At 44.5% G+C, this 21,655-nt stretch overlaps 1 protein-coding gene across 2 annotated transcripts in view; it reads right to left on the minus strand.

Moving 5' to 3' along the window:
* GRB14 (growth factor receptor bound protein 14) overlaps nt 1-18,984 on the minus strand; it is a 47,908-nt gene extending 28,924 nt beyond the window's left edge. The window contains exons 1-2 of one of the 2 annotated variants that reach the window (XM_081923502.1): nt 18,923-18,984; nt 12,357-12,489 (exon numbers count right to left, since the gene is read on the minus strand). In XM_081923502.1, the coding sequence (XP_081779628.1) occupies nt 12,357-12,489; nt 18,923-18,969 (180 nt within the window). In that variant the 5' untranslated portion in view covers nt 18,970-18,984. Of the gene's footprint in view, nt 1-12,356; nt 12,490-16,063; nt 16,421-18,922 lie in introns of those variants that run through there. The other variant, XM_081923501.1, reaches the window with a different exon arrangement.
* Nucleotides 18,985-21,655: the final 2,671 nt, after the last annotated feature.

The following is a 21,655-nucleotide window of genomic DNA, read 5'->3' on the forward strand; positions in this document are numbered from 1 at the left end:
TGCTAGCTGCTCAGCTAGTAATCACTCAGGGCTAGAAATACGCTTCATGGGACCCCTGACCGTTATGTCCAGTCATGGACCACTCTGGGGTTGCGGCGCTCATCTCGCTTTACTGGCCGAGGGAGCCGGTGTTTGTCTGCAGACAGCTTACGGGTCATGTGGCCAGAATCACTAAGTCGCTTCTGGCAAACCAGAGCAGTGCACGGAAACGCCGTTTTCCTTCCCACCGGAGAGGTACCTATTTATCTACTTGCACTTTGACGTGCTTTCGAACTGCTAGGTTGGCAGGAGCTGGGACCGAGTAACGGACGAACCGCCGACCTTCTGATCGGCAAGCCGAGTTTAGACTACAGCGCCACCCGCGTCCCTTTCATGCTATATGCTAGGTAACAGATTCTAAAAAGTTATGTTCATTAGCTATCTAGGAGAATTGACATGTAATAATCAAGCAGCTAGGAGTGATACTGAGTCTTCCAATTTCACCTCTATTTAGAGGTTATTTATTTAAAAAAATAGGACACTGCAGTCACACAGGGGGTGGCAAACATCTTTAAAATATGTTCTTATTTGACAGCATCTATAAACAGGCAAGACCTTCTTCTTTTCCTATTTCCTTCATTATACAATTCAAGCTGTGCTTTGATACCCCCTTTATAATTTTATCCATTTCATTCACTCCTGATATTTAATTTTTCTTCTGACTTTATTATCAAAAGCCCCTTGTGTTGAACTTTTTGGTTAATGTTTGTTTTTCCCGTTGTGAACACTCTATGGCATTACATGTTGTTGGCCTCCATCTGTCTTGAGAGACAATGGAGTTCACCTCTGCAGGGGGGAGTCAAACAGCTATCTTAGCAGCACCGAAGTGACCTCCCCAGTGCACAAGCCTGTACAGTGCGTATGGAGCTCCTGGGCTCAGCCTCATCCATGTGTCAGATCAATAAACTGAAACCAGAGCTATGACAACTCTAGTCTCCAGGCTTCTGTGACATCCCATCAGCTCAACCAATGACTAATGAGAAGTCATTCACTTGTAGTTAATACACAGCACATACACTTTAGAAGTTGCTCTTTAAGATCCTGCGGGAAATCAATATACTAGCAAATCCACATACTTGTTGTGGTAGTTTGATGCTTCTGGAAGCCCCAACTAGTCCAAAATGCAGCGGCTAAGCTACTAATGGATGCAGATGGCCGATAGCATGTAACATGTTTGCACTGGCTACTCATATATTACCTGTCCAGGTTCAATGCTCTTGTGTTGCTATACAATAGCCTGAACAACTTGGGTCCAGGATACCTTCAGCACCATCTGAGTCCTAATCCCAACTGGATCACTAAGCTCATGTAGACAACCACTGTTGGTTTCCTCCCCAAGTCACAAAGGCTTGTCTAGCCTCAACCAGGTGTTTAGTGTCACTGGTTACGCGCTGTGGAATGCTCTTCCAGCAAAGATTCAGCAGGCATCCTTGCTTCAGACTTTCAAGTGTCTCTTGAAGACATTGTTTTATTCCAATAGGACTAAGTGGTTGTTCAGACGTTTATTGAGTAGCCAGTCAGTTTAATGATTGTTCTGTACTGCTTTTAATGGGACCAAAATTTAGAAGGATAGTCAGATATAGGACCCTGGGTGCTGCTCTCTCAAAGCTTTCCCTGGTTTATTGCAACTAGGGAAGAAAATCAATGTTCCTCAAAAAGCATGCATGTTCGAGCAAATAGTCTATATGCAACAGCATCGTTGATTGTGAAAGATGGGGAACTGCTTGCAGACCCAGCCAAAGTCATTAAAAAAAAAATCTGGCTTGGAGGGTCAAACATTTGCTCCTTGTCAAATTACCTTTACATCAGAAGCCATAAAGCCAAATACAGCACAGCAATTCTCAGTTTGTTGCCAAAGTAAAGAGATGCTCAGCTCCAACCTTGGCTCATATCACTACAGTCAAGCAGCAGCAAATCCATAGTAACAATATAATCACTTTCAGCATTAGACTAAATACCCATTTGCTTTATTATCTTGAGGCTTAGGCACAGAATCTGGGGCTGCTTTGTTTTGGAAATTTCCACAATACAACCTCTGCTCTGCTGCAGCTCGTGGAATGAAGTTCCCTTCCCCTACACTAGAAATCCAGTGCCTTTAGTATTGGATCATTTCAGCTATCATTGCTAACGGAACTGAGTCAGAAGAAAGTCCCAGTGCTCTCTGTGGGCTCAGTCCAACTGAGCTCAGCATCTCACTGAACTGTCAGATGAATACAGCTCTGTATAATATAATACGCAACAAGCCCAGTGCTCTCGGGAAGCTGCTTCCTTAATGGCTGCCCTAGACCTCTTGTGATGGGCAGGTGGATCTGGGTGTTAGAATTCCTGCTCCATTATTGCAGTCATGGGATTTTTGTCTATCACATTGTCTATCTCCACAGTGGGAAGTGACGGAGACATGATGTTTGTGTTACTGTGTTCCGTGAAGTGGGACTATTGTCTGTTGTCCTTATTCTTTCTTGTCTGATGCTAGAGAGAGAGGCAGTCGTGTTGCAGTGCTCCGAGTGTGTTTATATGTAAATAAAGTAGATTAGCCAAAATGCTGAGTTGCTGAGGTCTGTCATGCGAACTGTGAAGACTCTGCAGATCCCTAAGTGTGCCAGTGTCTGTTGGCATCGGTCGCTGTGATGTTCGGGCAGAAGAAAGCTTTTGAAGCTCCCAAACGATTGACCAGGAGGGAGGGAACATGCCAGTCGGGCATGTGTCTCTGCCAGGGACCTACTTGAGTGTAGGACGAGCTGCTGACACTGGGGTCCCACCTCCACCATAAAATTACAGCATTATTATCATAGAACCATAGAATTGTAGAGTTGGAAGGGACCCTGAGGATCATCTAGTTCAGTGTTTCCCAAACTTGGGTCTCCAGCTGTTTTTGGACTACAACTCCCATCATCCTTAGCTAGCAGGAGCAGTAGTCAGGGATGATGGAAACTGTAGTCCAAAAACAGCTAGAGACACAAGTTTGGGAAACACTGATCCAGTCCAACCCCCTGCAATGCAGGAATATGCAGCTGTCCCATATGAGGATCAAACCTGCAACCTTGGCATTATCAGCACTACAATCTAACCAACTGAGCTATCCAGGCTCAAGTTAACAGACCTGGCTTCCCCTAAAGAATCCTGGGAACTGTAGTTTAAGGGTATTGAGAATTCTTGGGAGACACTTATTCTCCATGCGGAGCTACAATTCCCAGATGTGTCGAACTGCAGTGTCTGGGTGAACCAGTGACTCATCAGACATTGCTGGACTCGCATCAGCTCCAGACAACATAAGCTAAGCTCAGAAATAATGGAATTTGTAGTCCAATAATATCTTAACAGTCACGGGTTTCCCATCATTTTGTTAAGACAACAAATCGTCTTCAAGGCTTTCCTGCTTTAAGCGCTTGCAAATATGAAAAGTGAGGCATGGGTTGTTGTTTTTAGGAATGTCTCTCTAATGTTTGCTAGAATTTCTATATCCTCATTATCACGGGCTTGCAGCTATTCACAGCTCTGAGCTCTCATAAACACAGCATCTTAACAGGCTATTTGTAGCTCATGGGATCACCATACACCTTGGCTTGCAAGATTTTTCTTTTTCTTTTTTTAAGATGGTAGCTGACTTTCTATCGCTAGACCTTGACACCAACATATCAGTGACAAGTTCAGTTGATGGATGTTGTACGTATATGGCTATTTGCTTCTTAATTAAAAGAATCTCTTCTAAATTACTACATTAAATCTGGAACTTCATGTTGAAGACATCACATATGGTACCATGAGTGAAATGCTTTGTGGGACGGTACTATGGAATAGTTGAGGGTTCTGTATCCTTTATCTTTTTCGCATAAGAGAGGTGAGGAATGGAAGTGGGAGAAGTTTAAAACAGCCATTTTTAAAATTTATTTCAGTGTCTTTATTTCAGTTACCTTCTTGCTATACTCAAAACAACGGCAGAAGTTTGAGTAAACGGGGATGGAAGAACACCGAGACAAAAACAGTGGCTTTAAATAATGGCAGAGGTTTGAGTATAGCAGGAATGGAGCAATGCTGAAGGTTTTTTTTTAAAAAAAACCCAAAGCAAACAGTTTTAACAATGAGAAATAGCAGAGAATGGTACAATATAGAAGCTCACACCACAAAGCTAATATCACAGTGGGTGCCCTAAATACGCAATGCACTCCCCCAAAAAATTTGCCTGGTGCCAACAACTGCATTGGCTGCCTATTGTCTTCCAGGCCTAATTTAACATGTTAAAATTTAAGGTGACCTGCCTGAGTTTTAAGATCTGCAGGTGAAGTTTAAGATCTACTGGTGGTCCCCATGCCTAATGCAATATGTGAGGCAGAGCCAGGCTCTTTCTGAAGTGCCTCCCTTGCCTTTTGAACAATCTCTCTTCTGAGGTGTGCCTCACTACAACATTCATGTCTTTTCACTGGCAAGAGAAGATGCACTCCTTGCCTAGGCCTCCAGGGAGGAGCAAGGGGCATTGGGCATTTGAATTTTTTGCTGCTGATGATTATATTTGTAGCTGAAGTCTGTATTTTGCTCCACAGTTGTTTAATCTTATTGTTTAATTTTTTTGTTTGAACTGTGAAGATTTCCACCCGGTGACATTTAGGAGAAGGGCAGGTTATAAATACCTTTAGTAAGTAAATGAATGGCACATAAATGGCTTTGTGGGACATCTTTGGGAGAAGAAAAGGCTCAGGAGCAAACCCTACACAAATCCAGAGTGGAGTCCCTGAGGTTGGCACCTTGAATGCCTCCTTCCCACAACTCCTGCAGTCAAGCCAGTGCTTTCCTTTGGACCACATCAGCAAGGCCAAGAGGGAGGTCATGTCATCTGGGCAGCCCAAGGCCTCCATACACACTGCCCAGGCTTGGTCACTTCAGTGCTGCTAATGCAGAAGTTTGACTTGACCCCTGGAGGCGCATTCCATTGTCTTTTGAGACAGATGGATGCCAACCAATCAAAAGGTAAAAACACCCTCTCAGATCAAGGAGTAAAGAATCCAAGACCAGCCAAGTTATTTTGGCACCTGAAACATGACACCTTCCTTTCATAGAATCATAGAGTTGGAAAGGACTCTAAGGGTCAAGATGCCCAAAATCAGCTGCCCAAAGCTACCAACTTGCTGCCGGGTAAAAGCTACCCACCCCTGCTGCTCCTTACACGGTACGCCATTTTAAAAATAAAAACCAACAAGTAATTTTGTCAGCACCATACCTACACTTCAATAAGTTCTCGGCACATTTTCTATTTTTATTTCTCATCATCTAAACTGCTCAAGCTCACCAAATGTATTTGCAAGACTGAACAATTAAGCAAAGCACTTTCTCCATTATAAGAATGTGAAAATATTCATGCACTTCATGGTCACAGCCTATTCAGGCAACAGTGAAGAGAGGGAATCAGGTGTGAAAGGCAAACTCCCTTAACGTAAGGAGCAATTGCTAGAAATCTGAAGTTCATAGGCCATTTATATTTTTTTAAATATTCACTAGAAAAGTAGCCGTTTAGCTAGGACAATGAACTCTGGGATCTTGTTATGTTTGCTTTCCAATTAAAAGAGAGAGAGAGAAATGAGAGACTATGTATGTATCAATATGAGAAACCTCCAGAGGATCTGGAACCTTTCAGAAAAATCTGTTGTGTTGTTTTTTGCAGAGACATTAGGCAGCAATGCTCTTCTATGACTATTTAAGTTTTGCAAGCCACCATCCCTTATAGTTTTATCAATTCCCATGCAAATACAAAACATAATGGCAGGCTACACAGAAGTTCCAGCCAATCTTTGTAATCAACCCAATGCATGCAAGGTCCCTTGGAACTTGTCCTTACAACAGCAGCTCTATGCGATGAGCCTAACTTGTGATTCCTGCTCACCCTACTTTATGAAAACCTAAGGGGGGAAGAACCCAAGAACAGCCCAATGGGGGACTGAGCATGCTCAGAATGCTGAGTGAGATCACATGGCTGAATGGCCGGAACCCTGAACAGGAGCATTCCACACTGCAACATTTTATTGCAGGACCCACCTATTCTAGCTATGCCATAGTGGTTCCCACATAAAGATGACCTGATCCAAAATCCCACATAGGAACCTTTTACAGATCCATGCCATTGATTCTTCTAGCTTAGTATTGTCTACAGTGATTGGCAGCAGCTCCCGGGGGTTTCAGGCAGGATTCCCCCCCCCCCCCGTCTTTTATACTTTATTGTCACTTGTACAACTTGTATACAGTGAGATTACACGAGCACCCCCCACTCAGCTCTCTTAGTCTTAATTCCCCTCGTTTACTGACACACACACACCAAACCTGAAAGTCACTTGCCCTGTTGTTATCTTTTCATTCAGTAGCCTAACAGCCCACGGATAGAAGCTGTTCTTTACCCTGTTGGTGCAACTAATCATGCTTCTATATCTTCTGCCTGAGGGCAGGAGATCAAGAAAGTGCCTGCCAGTGTATGAATCATCCCTGAGAATTTTCCTCACTCTGCTGGGGCAATGTTCTTCCGCAATGTCATCCAGTGGATTCACGGGACAGCCCATAATATCTTGTGCTGTATTCACCACCCTCTGTAGGCACTTCCTATCAGTTGATGTCAAACCAGCGTACCACACCGTGATGCAGTATGAAAGGACACTTTCTATTGTGGACCAGTAGAAGGAGATCATCAAATGTTGATTGACATCGTTCTTTTGCAATACTCTGAGGAGATGGAGTCTCTGTTGGGCTTTCTTAACCACCTGGGTTGTATTGATTTTCCAAGTAAGGTCTTCACTGAGATAAACTCCTAGGAATTTAAAGGAAGAGACTCTCTCCACACAGCCCTTCCCGATGTACAGCAGAGCTAGTCCTACCTGGAAATTAAACTTAGAAACTTCATGCAACGCAGTTGAGTTGCAACCCTCTCCTACATGTCCCTGCCCCCATGTTGTTGTTTTAAATCCTTCTTGAGGCTTGCCTGCCATTATGCAAAAGAAACATGGGTAGCATTGTCAACCCAGGACTAAGATAATCATGAGACAATTCTGTTCTTCTTTAAAAAAGGTAAAGGTAAAGATACCCCTGCCCGTACGGGCCAGTCGTGTCCAACTCTGGGGTTGCGTGCTCATCTCGCTCTAGAGGCCATCGGCCGGCGCCGTCCAAAGACACTTCCGGGTCACGTGGCCAACGTGACGAAGCTGCAGCTGGCGAGCCAGCACCAGTGCAGCACACGGAAACACTGTTTACCTTCCCGCTATAAAGCGGTACCTATTTATCTACTTGCACTTAAGAGTGCTTTCGAACTGCTAGGTGGGCAGGAGCTGGGACGGAATGACGGGAGCTCACCCCACCGCGGGGATTCGAACCACCGACCATACGCAAGTCCTAGGCACTGAGGTTTTACCCACAGCGCCACCCGCATCCCTTCTGTTCTTCTTACCTCAAGTCAAATATACAGTGGAGCCTCAGGTTACATACGCTTCAGGTTACATACGCTTCAGGTTACAGACTCCGCTAACCCAGAAATAGTACTCCGGGTTAAGAACTTTGCTTCAGGATGAGAACAGAAATCGTGCTCCAGCGGCGCGGCAGCAGCAGGAGGCCCCATTAGCTATAGTGGTGCTTCAGGTTAAGAACAATTTCAGGTTAAGAACGGACCTCCGGAACGAATTAAGTACTTAACCTGAGGTACCACTGTACTTGCCATGAGTTCCAGACTTCACACTGAAAGGTTGGGGTGGGTGAGGGCAGAAAGCAACAATCTGTATATAAAAAAAATGTCCTGTACCATACATTCTTTCAAAGTTCCCAGTATTTGGCTACATTCTAGCATTAGTCAGCACCGAGGTTCAGTCAACAGTTTTTCTAAAATAAACCATGGGGTTTATTTGGTCTATTGCGATGAAATTATCTACAAATTATGAACAACTAAGAGTGAGATAAACATGCAGAGAAATGTTTCCGCAGAAGAAAATGTTCCTGGCTTTAAATACCCTTGAGTTTTGTTTTGGCACTTGCAATCGTGTTCCAAGGTAGCCCACTTTGCCTTGAACTGTTTATTGTGGGGAAGTCACAGCTAACTTATCTTTGACCAAAGCAGGATTCATCCTTCAGCTGCACATTTACCTTCTATTCACCACCACCACCACGCCCGCTGATTTATTTTAATTCATTGTGTCCCAAAGCAACCGACGTGCCGCTGAAAATAGAGGCATATTGAAATACAGCTGTGCAGGCCCCAATCCCCGAGCGGTGAGAGTTCCCAAGGGTCTCGGCACAGGCCTTGGGCTGGGTCTCCCTGGAAGGAAGGTCATGGCTGCGGTGCCTTTGTGATAAACAGCTCACAGCATTAACACTCCCCACAGATCTTGTTCCCTCAGAGCCCCTTTCCAAGCCATAGATTTGGTTTCTGCACAAAGAGCAAGCCAGGGGTCTGTATCTCTTCCAGATCCCAGATACCACACTGACCGCCAGCCCTATTGTTATTAAAGTCTCCTATGACATCATGTCCCGTCCCCCAAATCTCCATAAGTTTCTGACTCAACATAACAAACACAGCATACTTGGCTGACAGGTCTGAGCATTTTGGCAGCTTTTTTTCCGAGGGAATATGATCCTGGAGTTATAAAATCATGGGCAAGATCCCAAAGATGATATCTAGACTTAACTCCCCCCGCCCAACTCACAACAATACCTTAAGAATCACCTCTCCCCATTAAAACTGACCCGGACCCTGCGCTTGTCATCCGAGAACCTTCTCTATGTCCTCCATGCCGATTGTGGAATGCTCTCCCCAGAGGGGCTTGCCTGGTGCCATCACTACATGTCTTTAGGCGCCAAGCAAAAACATTTCTCTTTACCCAGGCCTAAGGCTATTAAATATGGTGGTCGCTTCACTGCTCTTTTAAGCCTTCCTGCTGCCTGCCAGAAGTCTGGACTTCGCCCACAGAGTTTTATCCAACGCGGGAATGTTCCGTCAGGAAAAGGATTTCTGCTTGCTCAAGAGAATGTTCTCCCCGCTTCTCCACTTCCCCGCTCCCCCCCGCCGCCAATCCTCCCTTAAGACTCTAATGTAGACTCACTAATTCCTATGTACTGCAATTCTAGGCACGCTTACTAAGAAGTTCTACTTCATTCCATGGGATTTACTTCTAAATAAATGTGCAAAGAATCCTCCCTTACCTGAGAGTAAGCCTCAGTGAAGAGACTGAGAAACAATCCACAGAAAGGCAAGATAGATGGGGATCCCTCACAAAAGACTTCATCAACAACTGTGCACTAGCCTTCACATTTTGTATACCTTCCAACAGTATGATATTTTGTTTTAAGAAAACTTTCCCAACTCTCACCAAGTCACACTTTACACCTTCAAGGACTCTGGAAGCATTTGACCTGCTTTTAACGAATCCCTTCATTTTTGAGAAGTTTTTGCTTTCGCAATCAAATGTAACCAAGCTGGACTTTCTAGGCAACTTTCCACTTGTATACATTGAATTTGATCTCACAGTCATCACTGTTCCCAGTGAGTTCAACAGAACTTCTAGCTCGAATCTGATCCAGGGCACAGCTTGCGACAGGGTCCCCTCTGGCTGTTTCCACAACCCACTGTTTCAAAGCATGTGTGGTATGTTCTTTTTTGTTGTAAACAAAACTGTACTTACCAAGTCAATGAGAGGGTAGCTGAAAGCACATTCTATCTCAGCAGTGTCAGCAAGCATGTGGATGTAAACATTATATACCTGGGCTTCCAATGGTTTTTTCACAATTAACTTGAATTAACTTTATCAGTCATGGGACAAGAGGACAGGTCTTCTGTAGGCTAGTTGCTGGTTTAAGATCAGGAAGCAAAGAGTAGAACCAACTTTGGGAAGCAGATCCAAGGTTTTGCATTGGGACCCGTGCATTTTAACTTGTTCTTAATTGACCTGGAAGGAGCGAGCCGTTTGCTGGTAACACCAAATAACTCAGGGCGGTAAAAGCAAAAGGGGGTTGCAAAGAGATTCAAAAGCTTCTCTCCAAAATGGGTGAATGGCCAATTAAATAGCAAATGAGGTTCAGTTTAATTAAGTATAAAGGGATGCAAATTGAGGCAATCAGAAAGGGGCTGTGGTAGCTAAGTCAGGAAAGAAGTAATTCCATGTGCAGCAGCTGCAAAAATAGCAAATTCCATGCTAAGGATTATTAGTGGAGAGACAGTAAACCAGATAGCAGATAATATTTTTGTTAAACAAACCTATGATGTAGCCACATTTGGAATCTCCTTTACAGTTCTGCTTGTCCTGTCCCCAAAAGTTGGAAAAGGGGAAACTAAAATAACTGAGGGGCTATGATAACTTCCTTATGAGGAAAAGGTAAATCAATTTACAAAAAGGATGACAAATAAGAAAGAGCCATGCTGTTGCAATAGGGTTTCAAATACCAGTTTCCCCTAAGAATTGTTTAGTTATAATAAAATCAGAACTGAGGGCTAACTTACATTGTTACCGTGACAGCAACAATTATGTCAGGCACAGGCAAACTCAGCCCTCCAGATGTTTTGGGACTACAACTCCCATCATCCCTGACCACTGGTCCTGTTAGCTAGGAGTGATAGGAGTTGTAGTCCCAAAACTTCTAGAGGGTCGAGTTTGCCTAAACCTGAATTATGGCAATAGTTCTTCCCTGTCATGGGTCAGGAGTCAGCTTCGCCTGCTGAACAGCAGCCTGAAGGGGGAGAAGGCAGAATGACTCCACCTGCAGCTGATCAGCCATTAAGGACACAGTGGAGGAGGTGCTGATGAGAACCAGCTGGCTTCAGTCTTCTGAAGCAGAGCTTCAAGCAGCAGTCAGATGCTGATAACAATGCCTGTAGTTCTTGGCCTCGTCTTGCTGCTTCCTGCTCTCCCTTGGCTCTGTGATCACCTGGATTCCCTGGCCTCTGGGCAGGACATCGTGGTAACAGTTTCATAATATTCAGCATGGAAATATATCGCAGATCACAATGTGTGGGTGTGCTATGTACAAAACCATGATGTGGGAAAAACTGGTCATTGCTTCTCTCATGATTCCTGCTGCCCCTGTTGCTCTGTTACAACAGTTGTAACAATAGGGTAAAAGTAAGTGAAAATGGATCCGTGTTTTTTTGTGTTTTTTACCCCTAAGTAGTGGCACTCGCCAGGACATCACCCTGTTCGCCTCTACAGTGGTACCTCAGGTTACGTACGCTTCAGGTTACATACGCTTCAGGTTACAGACTCCACTAACCCAGAAATAGTGCTTCAGGTTAAGAACATTGCTTCAGGATAAGAACAAAAATCATGCTCCGGCGGCACAGCGGCAGCAGGAGGCCCCATTAGCTAAAGTGGTGCTTCAGGTTAAGAACAGTTTCAGGTTAGGTACGGACCTACGGAACGAATTAAGTACTTAACCTGAGGTGTCACTGTACATAGTTCCATCCTTATTTCAGACATCATGATATATTGGTATAGCGTGATGTTGAAAACCAGGCATTGCACAGCCCTAATCAGTATCCCAGATGGTGGTTCCCTACTTCAGATCTCCTGCTATCATTAAATTAATAAAAGTAGCCCAGTTCACCCAAGCTTATTTCTCACCTCCTCATTTCCCTGGGCGATCACAAAGCTTTACTGAATAAAGATATGATTAAGAAGAGTGTTGAAGGTGTCAGAATCTAACAGTCTATATTTGGGATGGGGAACCAGCAGGCCTCTACATGTTGCTACAGACTACAACTCCCATCATCCATGGCCATTGGCTGTGCTGATGGGAGCTGGAGTCAACAACATCTGGAGAGATAACAGAGTCCCAACCCTGGCCTACGACATGGGAGATTTGTATAGGCAGAAGGAAGCAAATGAGTAACATCAAATTCAGTGAAACTCACCATTCAAACAGAATAGATATTATTATTACTACTACAGTGGTACCTCGGGTTAAATACGCTTCAGGTTACAGACTCCACTAACCCAGAAATAGTGCTTCAGGTTAAGAACTTTGCTTCAGGATGAGAACAGAAATCGTGCTCCAGCGTCGCGGCGGCAGCAGGAGGCCCCATTAGCTAAAGTGGTGCTTCAGGTTAAGAACAGTTTCAGGTTAAGTACGGACCTCCGGAACAAATTAAGTACTAAACCCAAGGTACCACTGTACTACTACTACACTGGAAGCTTGCGGCAGTGAACAAACAAGAAAACATTTACTGTGCTAACTGCAAAAGCAAAACAAAATCATTCAATATTTTGAATGTGTTCAGTTTTATGTACTGGAGTAGTTTTCTCAACAATTTGAGGGGGGAAACATCATTTTCTTTCGCACTTTAACTGTCAGAATTGAGTAAGGCTTACCTGTTTTATCCTGGGATTTGCCTTGGGCAACAGGCTGGCTGACAAAACAGAAGTAAACGGAGAGCAGCAAAGCTCTGGGAAGGGATTTGGTATGGATGGGATTTCTAGTACATCAAGTTCTGTCTTTTTCCCCCTACGTTGAGAGATAATAATATATAGTTCATACAAAACAATTCTCTAATTCCAAGCTAAAATGCAAAAAATACAAGAAATGAAAAATGTTTGTGAAGGGAAAAATGTAAAGCTGAAAGACGCAGAGATTTCATTAGGCAGACTTTAAAGGTAGCAAGACTCTGAATCTCAAGGTCATGGGTCTGAGCCCCATGTTGCACAAAAGATTCCTGAACTGCAGGGGGATGGACTAGATGACCCTCGTGGTCCCTTCCAAATCTACAGTTCTATGAATCTATGAATTCAATAAGCACCAGTTCTATTGTCTTTTCAGGGGCTACTGAACACCCTTTCTCTTCCAGCAATCCTTTTAAGTCTATCTTAAGTGTATCCTAGATTGGATATAAACTTGTTTTTACATGTTTTTACTGCTGATGATTTTATGATTTTTAAATTATTAATTACTTTGAGATGTTTCATGGGAAGTTATTCATAAATGGAATGAAATTAAATAAGTAAGCAAATAACCTAACTAGGCAGTTGCTGCTCAGTTCTGCCCGATGAAGAGTTCTGTGCACTTTCCAAGCTTGCACAGTCACTCCCAAAACCTGATCCGCTAAAATATCTCATAGATTCTGGGAAAGAACTTTCTATAAAGGAAACAGTAATTGCTTCTGTGACAAGAACAGTGCTAGAATATTGGCTATCGTTGGCCACCATTTCTCATTAATGACTTAGCCAATTCAAAGTCAAAATAATGCAGGTTCAAGGGTGAGACAAAAATCTTAAGCACCACAGAACAATTTCCAGTGATGTCTTCTGGTTTGGTTAAGCTTGAAGTTACAGTCTTAATCCTTACAAGGAATTATATTGTAAAAAGTTCAAGTGAAACCAACCATAGTTAATCGTTAACTTATGAGGATCACAAACATTCTGCTTGATCTCTTGAAGTGAGATCCACCATGTTCAATGGGGCTCAAAATATGACTGCATAAAAGGGCAACTTTAGGCTTGCATACTTACTTTGGGTAAATCCCATTTAAATTCAAATTAATATGAACACAATCCAGGGCTAGCCCTAGTATGAACCAGTATAAGAGAGCTAGTTCAGGAGGCAAATAATACAAGGGACTCCCATTGATGGTCAGCAAATTTTGGCACCATTCAAATGTTATGTTTCCCATCACAAAATGTCTTGAACTGTCCCTGGCAGGGATCAGGAGTGACATTTCAGGTAATCTCAAATGCATTGTTTAAGATCTTTTTCCATTAAAGCTTTTAGAACAATAAAAACACGCAGTTGTGCTGATTACCCATTACCATCAGCACCATAAATACTGACGATTCTGCTTTAAAGTTACTCTTTAACTTTCCTGCTGCTCTTTACCTGCTAGGCATCTGGAAGATTTATGGCCCATAAGGAAAGTTTCTGCATTTATTAATTTCATAAATAAGCAGGCAGTGAAAATTCAACAGAATAATTTATTCTGCCTTTTTACATGTACGCAATTATAAATCCATCTGACTACTTTACTACAATACAGCCTCAATAAATAAAAAAACATAGAATTTATATACTGCTTGATTGCGAGAAATCTCAAGAACCTGGGTGTTTTCAGACTGCCACTTTTTCAGGGGGGATCCAATCACATACCAATAAATTCAGGTTGCAAAGTTAAAATTAATTTGAAACTCATCTACTGTTGTGTATACTGATGGGTTCGGTTGGTCTTTTGGGGCCAGTTGGCCTCCTGTAGTTTTTGCCCCATTCTAGCTGCTGGGTGGAGCTTTTCCCTCAGTCTAGTTATGTTATAATAAAGCAAGGTTTTGCTTGAAGGCCTGGGGTATATACAGTATTGTTTTCTCCCTGAACCAGCACAACACGCACAACCATTCTCCCTCCACAACACACAAGTCAGACTTTTTGCAATAAGGAAATGCCTAATGCCTTATTTTGCAATATGGGAAAAGCCCTGTAAAGTGGAATAACACAAGCTGCTTGATGGAATATCGTCTAATCTCCCCACACACATATCAGAATGAATGCTCCATAGGTAGCAATTATCACCTGATCTCCCCAAGAAGTTCAGTGCAAACAAATCAGGTGGTCTGGAAGCAGCCCCAGTCTCATTAAGCATGACAAAAGTGAACATGAAACAATGATGCCTCAATTCACTTTCAGAAAATTATCCTTGTCACTTGGCTCCTTGTCAGAAAGCTCTTTTGTCATGGTAAACAGAACCCAGTACTCTCTATTCCCCAGGTAAGATTTAGCAATAGAGTGCCCCACCCTTGAGTGTGGAAAATGTTATTAACATAAAAGAATGCCAATCACAAAACCCACTGAAATAGTAACTTTTAAAAATCCATGCAAAGTGACAGTTTGATGGGATTTTCTACCACATACCTTCAACCCAATTTTACTTCCAAAATCGAATCCAATATATAATTACACAAGCCTCTGAAAAATTTCTAGCAGTTCTGTGCTGATGTCAACCTTCCCCCAGTTGTTCAAAGGCACCCAAGTTCTTTGCCTTGAGTTTCACCTAGTTCAGACAGGGCCCCTGCCAGAGATTCTTTGGCCCACAGAAGCCCAAGGGGAGATCACCTGTTCAGAAGGGAAGGCTTGCAAGCTCTGATTCTTGCTGGGCGTGGGGGGGGGGGTGAATAAGGATGAGGGAGGCCCTAAAAAAAAAGGTGAGGGGGGCTGTGGCCTTGCAGATGGTGCCGGAATGACTACCAGCAGATCCAGCCAGGATGGCCAATAGCCAGAGATTAGGAGAGCTGTAGCCCAAACTGGAAGTTGTCCACCATGTTGTCCACCCCTGCTCTAAAACAAATGAACTTTCCCCCTGGTCGCCAGAGAGAGTCTTCTCTTGAGAATCTACCTGCTCATCTAATAACCCAGCATAAAAGGTAAAGGGACCCTGACCATTAGGTCCAGTCATGGCCGACTCTGGGATTGCGGAGCTCATCTCGGTTTACTGGCCGAGGGAGCCGGCGTACAGCTTCCGGGTCATGTGGCCAGCATGACTAAGCCCCTTCTGGCGAACCAGAGCAGCGCACAGAAACACAGTTTACCTTCCCGCTGGAGCGGTACCTATTTATCTACTTGCACTTTGACGTGCTTTCAAACTGCTAGGTTGGCAGGAGCAGGGACCGAGCAACAGGACCCATCGCGGGGATTCAAACCGCCGACCTTGTGATCGGCAAGTCCTAGGCTCTGTGGTTTAACCCACACCGTCCCTATGACCCAGCATAGAATCATAGAATTGTGGAGCAGGAAGGAACCCCGAGGGTCATCCAGTCTAACCCCCCTGCAATGCAGGAATCTCAACTGAAGCATCCATGACATCCATCCACGACGCCTCCAGTGTTAACCAGCAGACATCTCGGCAACTGTCCTCTTCCCCTCTTGCCATCATTAAGATACACTCCCCCTGCACATGGAGGCTTCTTCCAGTAGCTCTCCCGGGTCTCTGAGCCGTCCTCTTTGCTCCCTACCTAGGATCCCTTAACTTGAAAGGGTGCCCCTCCTTTGTACTTGAACCCCCCCTCCCCCCTTCCCCCCCCGCACCCAAAGCGGCCAGGTTTACCTGTCTTCCCTGAGTCGAGCCGAGAGGAGGGGCGGCGCTGGCGTGAGCCAAGGCGAGAAGGCGAGCTCTCCGAGGCGGCGACCCCCGCCACCCTTCGGGGAAAGCCCTCCGCGGCGCTCCACCGCAACCCTCCCCGCGCTGCTCCGCAAACCTGCCGCCACAGGGGTGGCCATCACCCCCCCCCCCCACGCCGGTTGCTGCTGCTGCTGCCGCCGCCGCCTCTTTCGCTGCTGCAGCTCCTAAAGGCACATCAGCATCCCTCCTGGACCGGTCGGGATCCCGGGGCCGGAGGTGCCCGCTGGCGGCTGCTCGAGCGCGGGAGAGACCGGCCCCGGCAGCAGCGCACACCTTCCCTTCCTTCGCCCGGCTCTCGGCCAAGCCCCACGTGCGGCGTTCAGCGAGAAGGGGAGGAGCCGCCCGAGAAGCCAGCGAAGAGGTGATTCCCCGCGAGGAAGTCCGGGGCGGGGCTGCGGGGGGGGAAAGCCAGAGATCGGGGGGCCGGAGGGGCTGCCGCGGGCCGGAGGGGCACGGGAGGCGACCTCTCCCACTCACCGCCTCTCTAACTGGCACTTGAAACCAGATCGCGGAGGCTGAGAGAGCCAGTGCACACTTACCTGGGAGTAACGCCGCCGACCACAATAGGACTTACTTCCGAGTAAACATGCTATGAGGGTGGATGCGCCCCCCTCACCCCATAATTGCTCTCCTGTGCTGCCAATTATTACGGAGAAGTGAATCCCATTGATTCCAGTGAAGCTTACTAGTTCCTTTAATAATCTGTCCTCATCTTTTATCTAACGCTGCACAATTTTGTACAGTTGCACAATACCGCATTGTCATTTTAATTTAATTTTTTTTATCCTGCAAGCCAGCCCATAATCTGTTTTTTTTTTGGGGGGGGGGTGCCAGAGGATGGCATGTAATGAATTACATAAATAAGGGTGCATATAATTTTGCTCATGCATACCTTCCGACATTTCTCCAATGAAAATAGGGACATGCTATTCAATAATAGTAATAATAAATTTTATTATTTATATCCCGTCTATCTGACTGGGTTGCCCCAGCCACTATGGGCAGCTTCCAATATATATATTGTTCCAGTAACAAGAAGCCGAAAGCACCAGCCTGAAGATGACGAGTGAGACCTCGTCGAAACGTCGCCTAGACACCCCAACTTTTACACGGGAAGACACCCGAGGACACCAAAACCTGCAAAAACACAATAAAACTATACAGGGCTGTCTTCAGATGGATGTCTTCTAAAGGTTATCTCCTTGGATCCGGGGTCACATAATTCCATACTCTCCAACATTTCTTTGATGAGAATAGGGATGTTCTAAGGAAAAGCAGGACATTCCTGGATCAAATCAGAAACTGGGACAGCTTCCTTAAATTTGGGTCTGTCACTGGAAAATTGGTGGGTCTGGCTCATGGAGCCTCAGCCTCTCCATACTTACTCAGAAGTCCCAATTATGTTGAAAGGACTATCCCTGGTCATCCTGTAGGTCAGGCTTCCTCAAACCCAGCCCTCCAGGTGTTTTTGGCCTACAACTCCCATGATCCCTAGCTAGCAGGACCAGTAGTTGGATGATGGCAATTGTAATCTCAAAACATCTGGAGGGCCGAGGTTGAGGAAGCCTGCTGTAGGTAAATGAGTAGCAAGTGGTGGCCCCACAGGAGGTCTCTGTGCCATGAATCCAGCCCGGTCAGCAGGGCTCCAATGAGCATTGCAGTGTTGAGGCCCATGAGCATCTCTGCTCTCACTGGATATGAGCACAGCCATAAGAAGAGCACTGCTGGATCCGGCCAAAGGCTCATCTGGTCCAGCACTCTGTTCCACCAGATGCTTGTGAGAAGACCACCACAACCATCTGCTTCTGCACAGAAGTATCTCTTCCTAGATAGTGGGGAGGGGGGGAGAATTATGTCTGGATCCAGAGAAGGATGAGCAGCAATCCATTCATGCAAGAGTCTCTCACCCCCCCCCCCAGCTACTTCCCTCGCAAGACACCTTTGGAGGATGTACTGTATTGGGTGTTACCATGCAGCGCAGAGCCTGTTACACAGCCATGTTGTGCAATTCTCTATCTTTAAATAAAGATTTTATCAAGACCTTACATAAAAGGTAAAGGTAAAGGGACCCTTGACCATTCGGTCCAGTCGTGACCGACTCTGGGGTTGCGGCGCTCATCTCACTTTATTGGCGAGGGAGCCGGCGTACAGCTTCCGCGTCATGTGGCCAGCATGACTAAGCCACTTCTGGCAAACCAGAGCAGCACACAGAAACGCCGTTTACCTTCCCGCCGGAGCGGTACCTATTTATCTACTTGCACTTTGACGTGCTTTCAAACTGCTAGGTTGGCAGGAGCAGGAACCGGGAGCTCACCCCGTTGCGGGGATTCGAACCGCCGACCTTCTGATTGACAAGTCCTGGGCTCTGTGGTTTAACCCACAGCGCCACCCGCGTCCCTTCTAGACCTTGCATAGTTTGATACAATTAAAAAACAAACTAATCTAAACACACAGAGAGAGAAGTATGCAAAGTCCTCTCATAGGTAGATCTTAATTTGCCCCACACAGAAAGAAATAAACTATACCAGCTCTCATCTGGGAGCTTCCCTTCCCTTCCTTTTCTCACCCCCCACCCTGAGAGATCTCCCCTTCCCCTCCTCTTGCAGAGGGTCCTTCACCAACCATCCCGTCACCTTCATATGTATGCAAACCCCTCCTTAACCCAGTGTAGAGGATTAAAAAACACAAAAAGCAAAGCAAAACAAAAGCGAGTACAAAGCAGAAAAGGAAAGATAAAAATATTAAAGGAGTACATTTTTTTAAAAAGGAATAAAAAATACTTACTCGCCCCCCAATATTTTATTAAAGTTGGCACTGCTGCAGCTATCCATCTGCCAGCTGTATCCATGAGAATATTCTGCTGTTGTTGTGCAATTCTATAGTATTCGGTGGCTTGCTATTTTTCAATTTCATTCACAATTTTTATTGATAATCAACCTGATTCAAAACATCTGCATGTTGTGCCAGAGTATGTTCCTGAACAGAAGCTATATATTTTTTTTTAAAGGAAGAAAGCAATTCACGATCTCAGTAAATCTGAATTACCATAGTTTAAAAGAGCAAAAATAGAAGTTTTTTTTTTTTAAAAGCAGCTTGTTAAAAAAGTTTTTTTAAGGAATAAAATGTTGGCTGGTGATTATTCCAGGCATAGAATGAAAGCTTTAATGTGGCGCTATCAGTGGCATTTGTGTGATGGGGAGCAAGATGCATGTGGTTGTGAAGTTGCTAAAAACAGAACAATCAAGAGACCAAAGGGTTTATCCCCAGGCTTCCCTTTTCATGCTGCATGATGTGCCCTAGATGTGATTCTGTTTATGCAACTTGCTAAGTTTATACTTTATACTTTACTGGAATGCAGTTTTTCATCCAACCACTTGCCAGTTTTTAAAGGGAATCCCATATAAAACCAGCAATTACTTTAAGCCATTGCTTTTTATCGACACGTTTTCTATAGTTTTAATTTGAACACTGTCATAATTAAAGCTTCCTCATTTCATACAGTCAGACTGCCTGACTCACAGCCCTTTGGATTCCCTCTTTATGAAAGGACACCCACGCATATATCAATGTTCCTATAAAACCTGGTTGGCTTTAATTAAAGTGGCTCAATGTGGAGGAAGAAGTGAATGAACCCTCATATTTTTGTACCTTCCACACATCTCACCTTCTACGCTGCGTTTTAAATTATTATTATTATTATCACCATCAGTCAGTCAACACAGGATTTATTCTAACATGCAGCTAGGCACATTTTGTGCCATGTCAGAAAATGTCTGGAAGGCCAAATAATTTGTGATGCGGCTGGGCATATGGGATTTAATAAGGAGCTAGGTAGTTTCTAAAAAAGAAATGGATGAGCAAAGGAATTTGTAGGTTGAATGGATGTACAAAGGATAGGGAACATATGGGTTAAAAGAAAGCAGAATAAGCAATTTATCCTCTGCCCTTCTCAAAGCATCCCTATGTCTGCAAGGAACTCTTTCCAAAGGCAAAGTGGAAAGCGTTCAGTGTTCAGCAGCCTGTGGTCCAAAAGCTGTCTCCAGAAGCTACAGTTCTCCTCAGGCCTTGCATGTGGCTCCTTCCTGCTCAGTCCTTCAGTAGAACTTAGGTCTGGTAGCACAGTTCATTTTCTCTTTTTTTAAAGCAGGCCGGTTAGCAAATTAGGGGACAGGCCCTCTACTCTTCTTTCAGCTCTCTGCACTTGTGCCTCCTTGTCCTTCCTTTTCCAACTCTTCTGTTGCTTTTAAAAATTATAACAGCAGCTACAGCGTAGGGCAGGTCTCTGTTTTGTTAAGCTATGGTTCCCCAGGTTCCTGGAGCTTTGTTCCTTATTCTTTTTGTCCTTCGCTTATGCTGGAGAACTTAACCTTGAAGAAGACTCATTTCACATGACTAGACTTCTGGAACGTTTGTAGCAAAAACATGCCATCAACAGATCACCCTAATCTGTGAAATGCTTGGGTGATGATAGAGTCATAGAATTGTAGAGTTGAAAGGGACCCTAAGGATCATCTAGTCCAACCCCCTGCAATGCAGTCCCATGTGGGGATCGAACCTGCAACCTTGGTGTCATCAGCACCACACTCTAGCCAACTGAGTGGTGTTAAAAGATTTTACCTGGGGCCAAAGGGATGCTCATGATGGTTCTTGGCACATCTCATTGGGGAGAACATTTCACCGAGGGGGAAGGGGGGTTTTTTTGGCGGGGGAATGAGATAACAATGTTAAGTAAATTGTCTTGGTTGGCTAGCATGCTTTTGAAAAAGAAGTGGGCACATATAGTGTTGATCGAATCATCTGTAAATTAAAATACAGTTCAGAAGCAACTTTCCTAACTATTCTAACCGTTCCTGTTAATCAAAACATCTCCATTCAGTAGTTGCTTAGGAGACATTCCATTTTCTAATCTAGCCATTTTGCTACTGCTATATAAAATAATAGCTTTTGCAGTACAAATAATCTTTCTACTTGATGGAATCTCTAACTTACAAGCATTTGAGCAAGCAAAAGGAACATCATGTTGTAGTTCAGAAAAACCAGATGAGAAGGCTTTTTGATTATAAAATATAATATGAACATATGAAACGGGGCTTTGAATCTAGATCAAAATTCAAACCATCAAATTTAAAGTGGGGTTTGACTGAGGAGCAAATAACTCTGGTGGTTATGGGATCTGAGCCACAGAAACGAAGGTCACAGATGCATCCTTCCCATAGACAATAAATCCCACTGTGTTCAGCGAAGCTTCCTCCCTAGCAACTGTATTTATTATTATAGGATGAGGGATGTTCATATAACATTACAGTATAGGCCCCAATGAACACAGTGGGACTTACATCTGGGTAAACAGGCATAACATTGCACTGTAAATTGCAGTATAGAAAATTGCCATTCCTAACTAAGGAGGGACGCAGGTGGCGCTGTGGGTTAAACCACAGAGCCTAGGACTTGCCGATCAGAAGGTCGGCGGTTCGAATCCCCGTGAGGGGTGAGTTCCCGTTGCTCAGTCCCAGCTCC

This window comes from Podarcis melisellensis (genome assembly GCF_964234715.1).
Source record: "Podarcis melisellensis genome assembly, chromosome: 1".
Taxonomy (NCBI): domain Eukaryota; kingdom Metazoa; phylum Chordata; class Lepidosauria; order Squamata; family Lacertidae; genus Podarcis; species Podarcis melisellensis.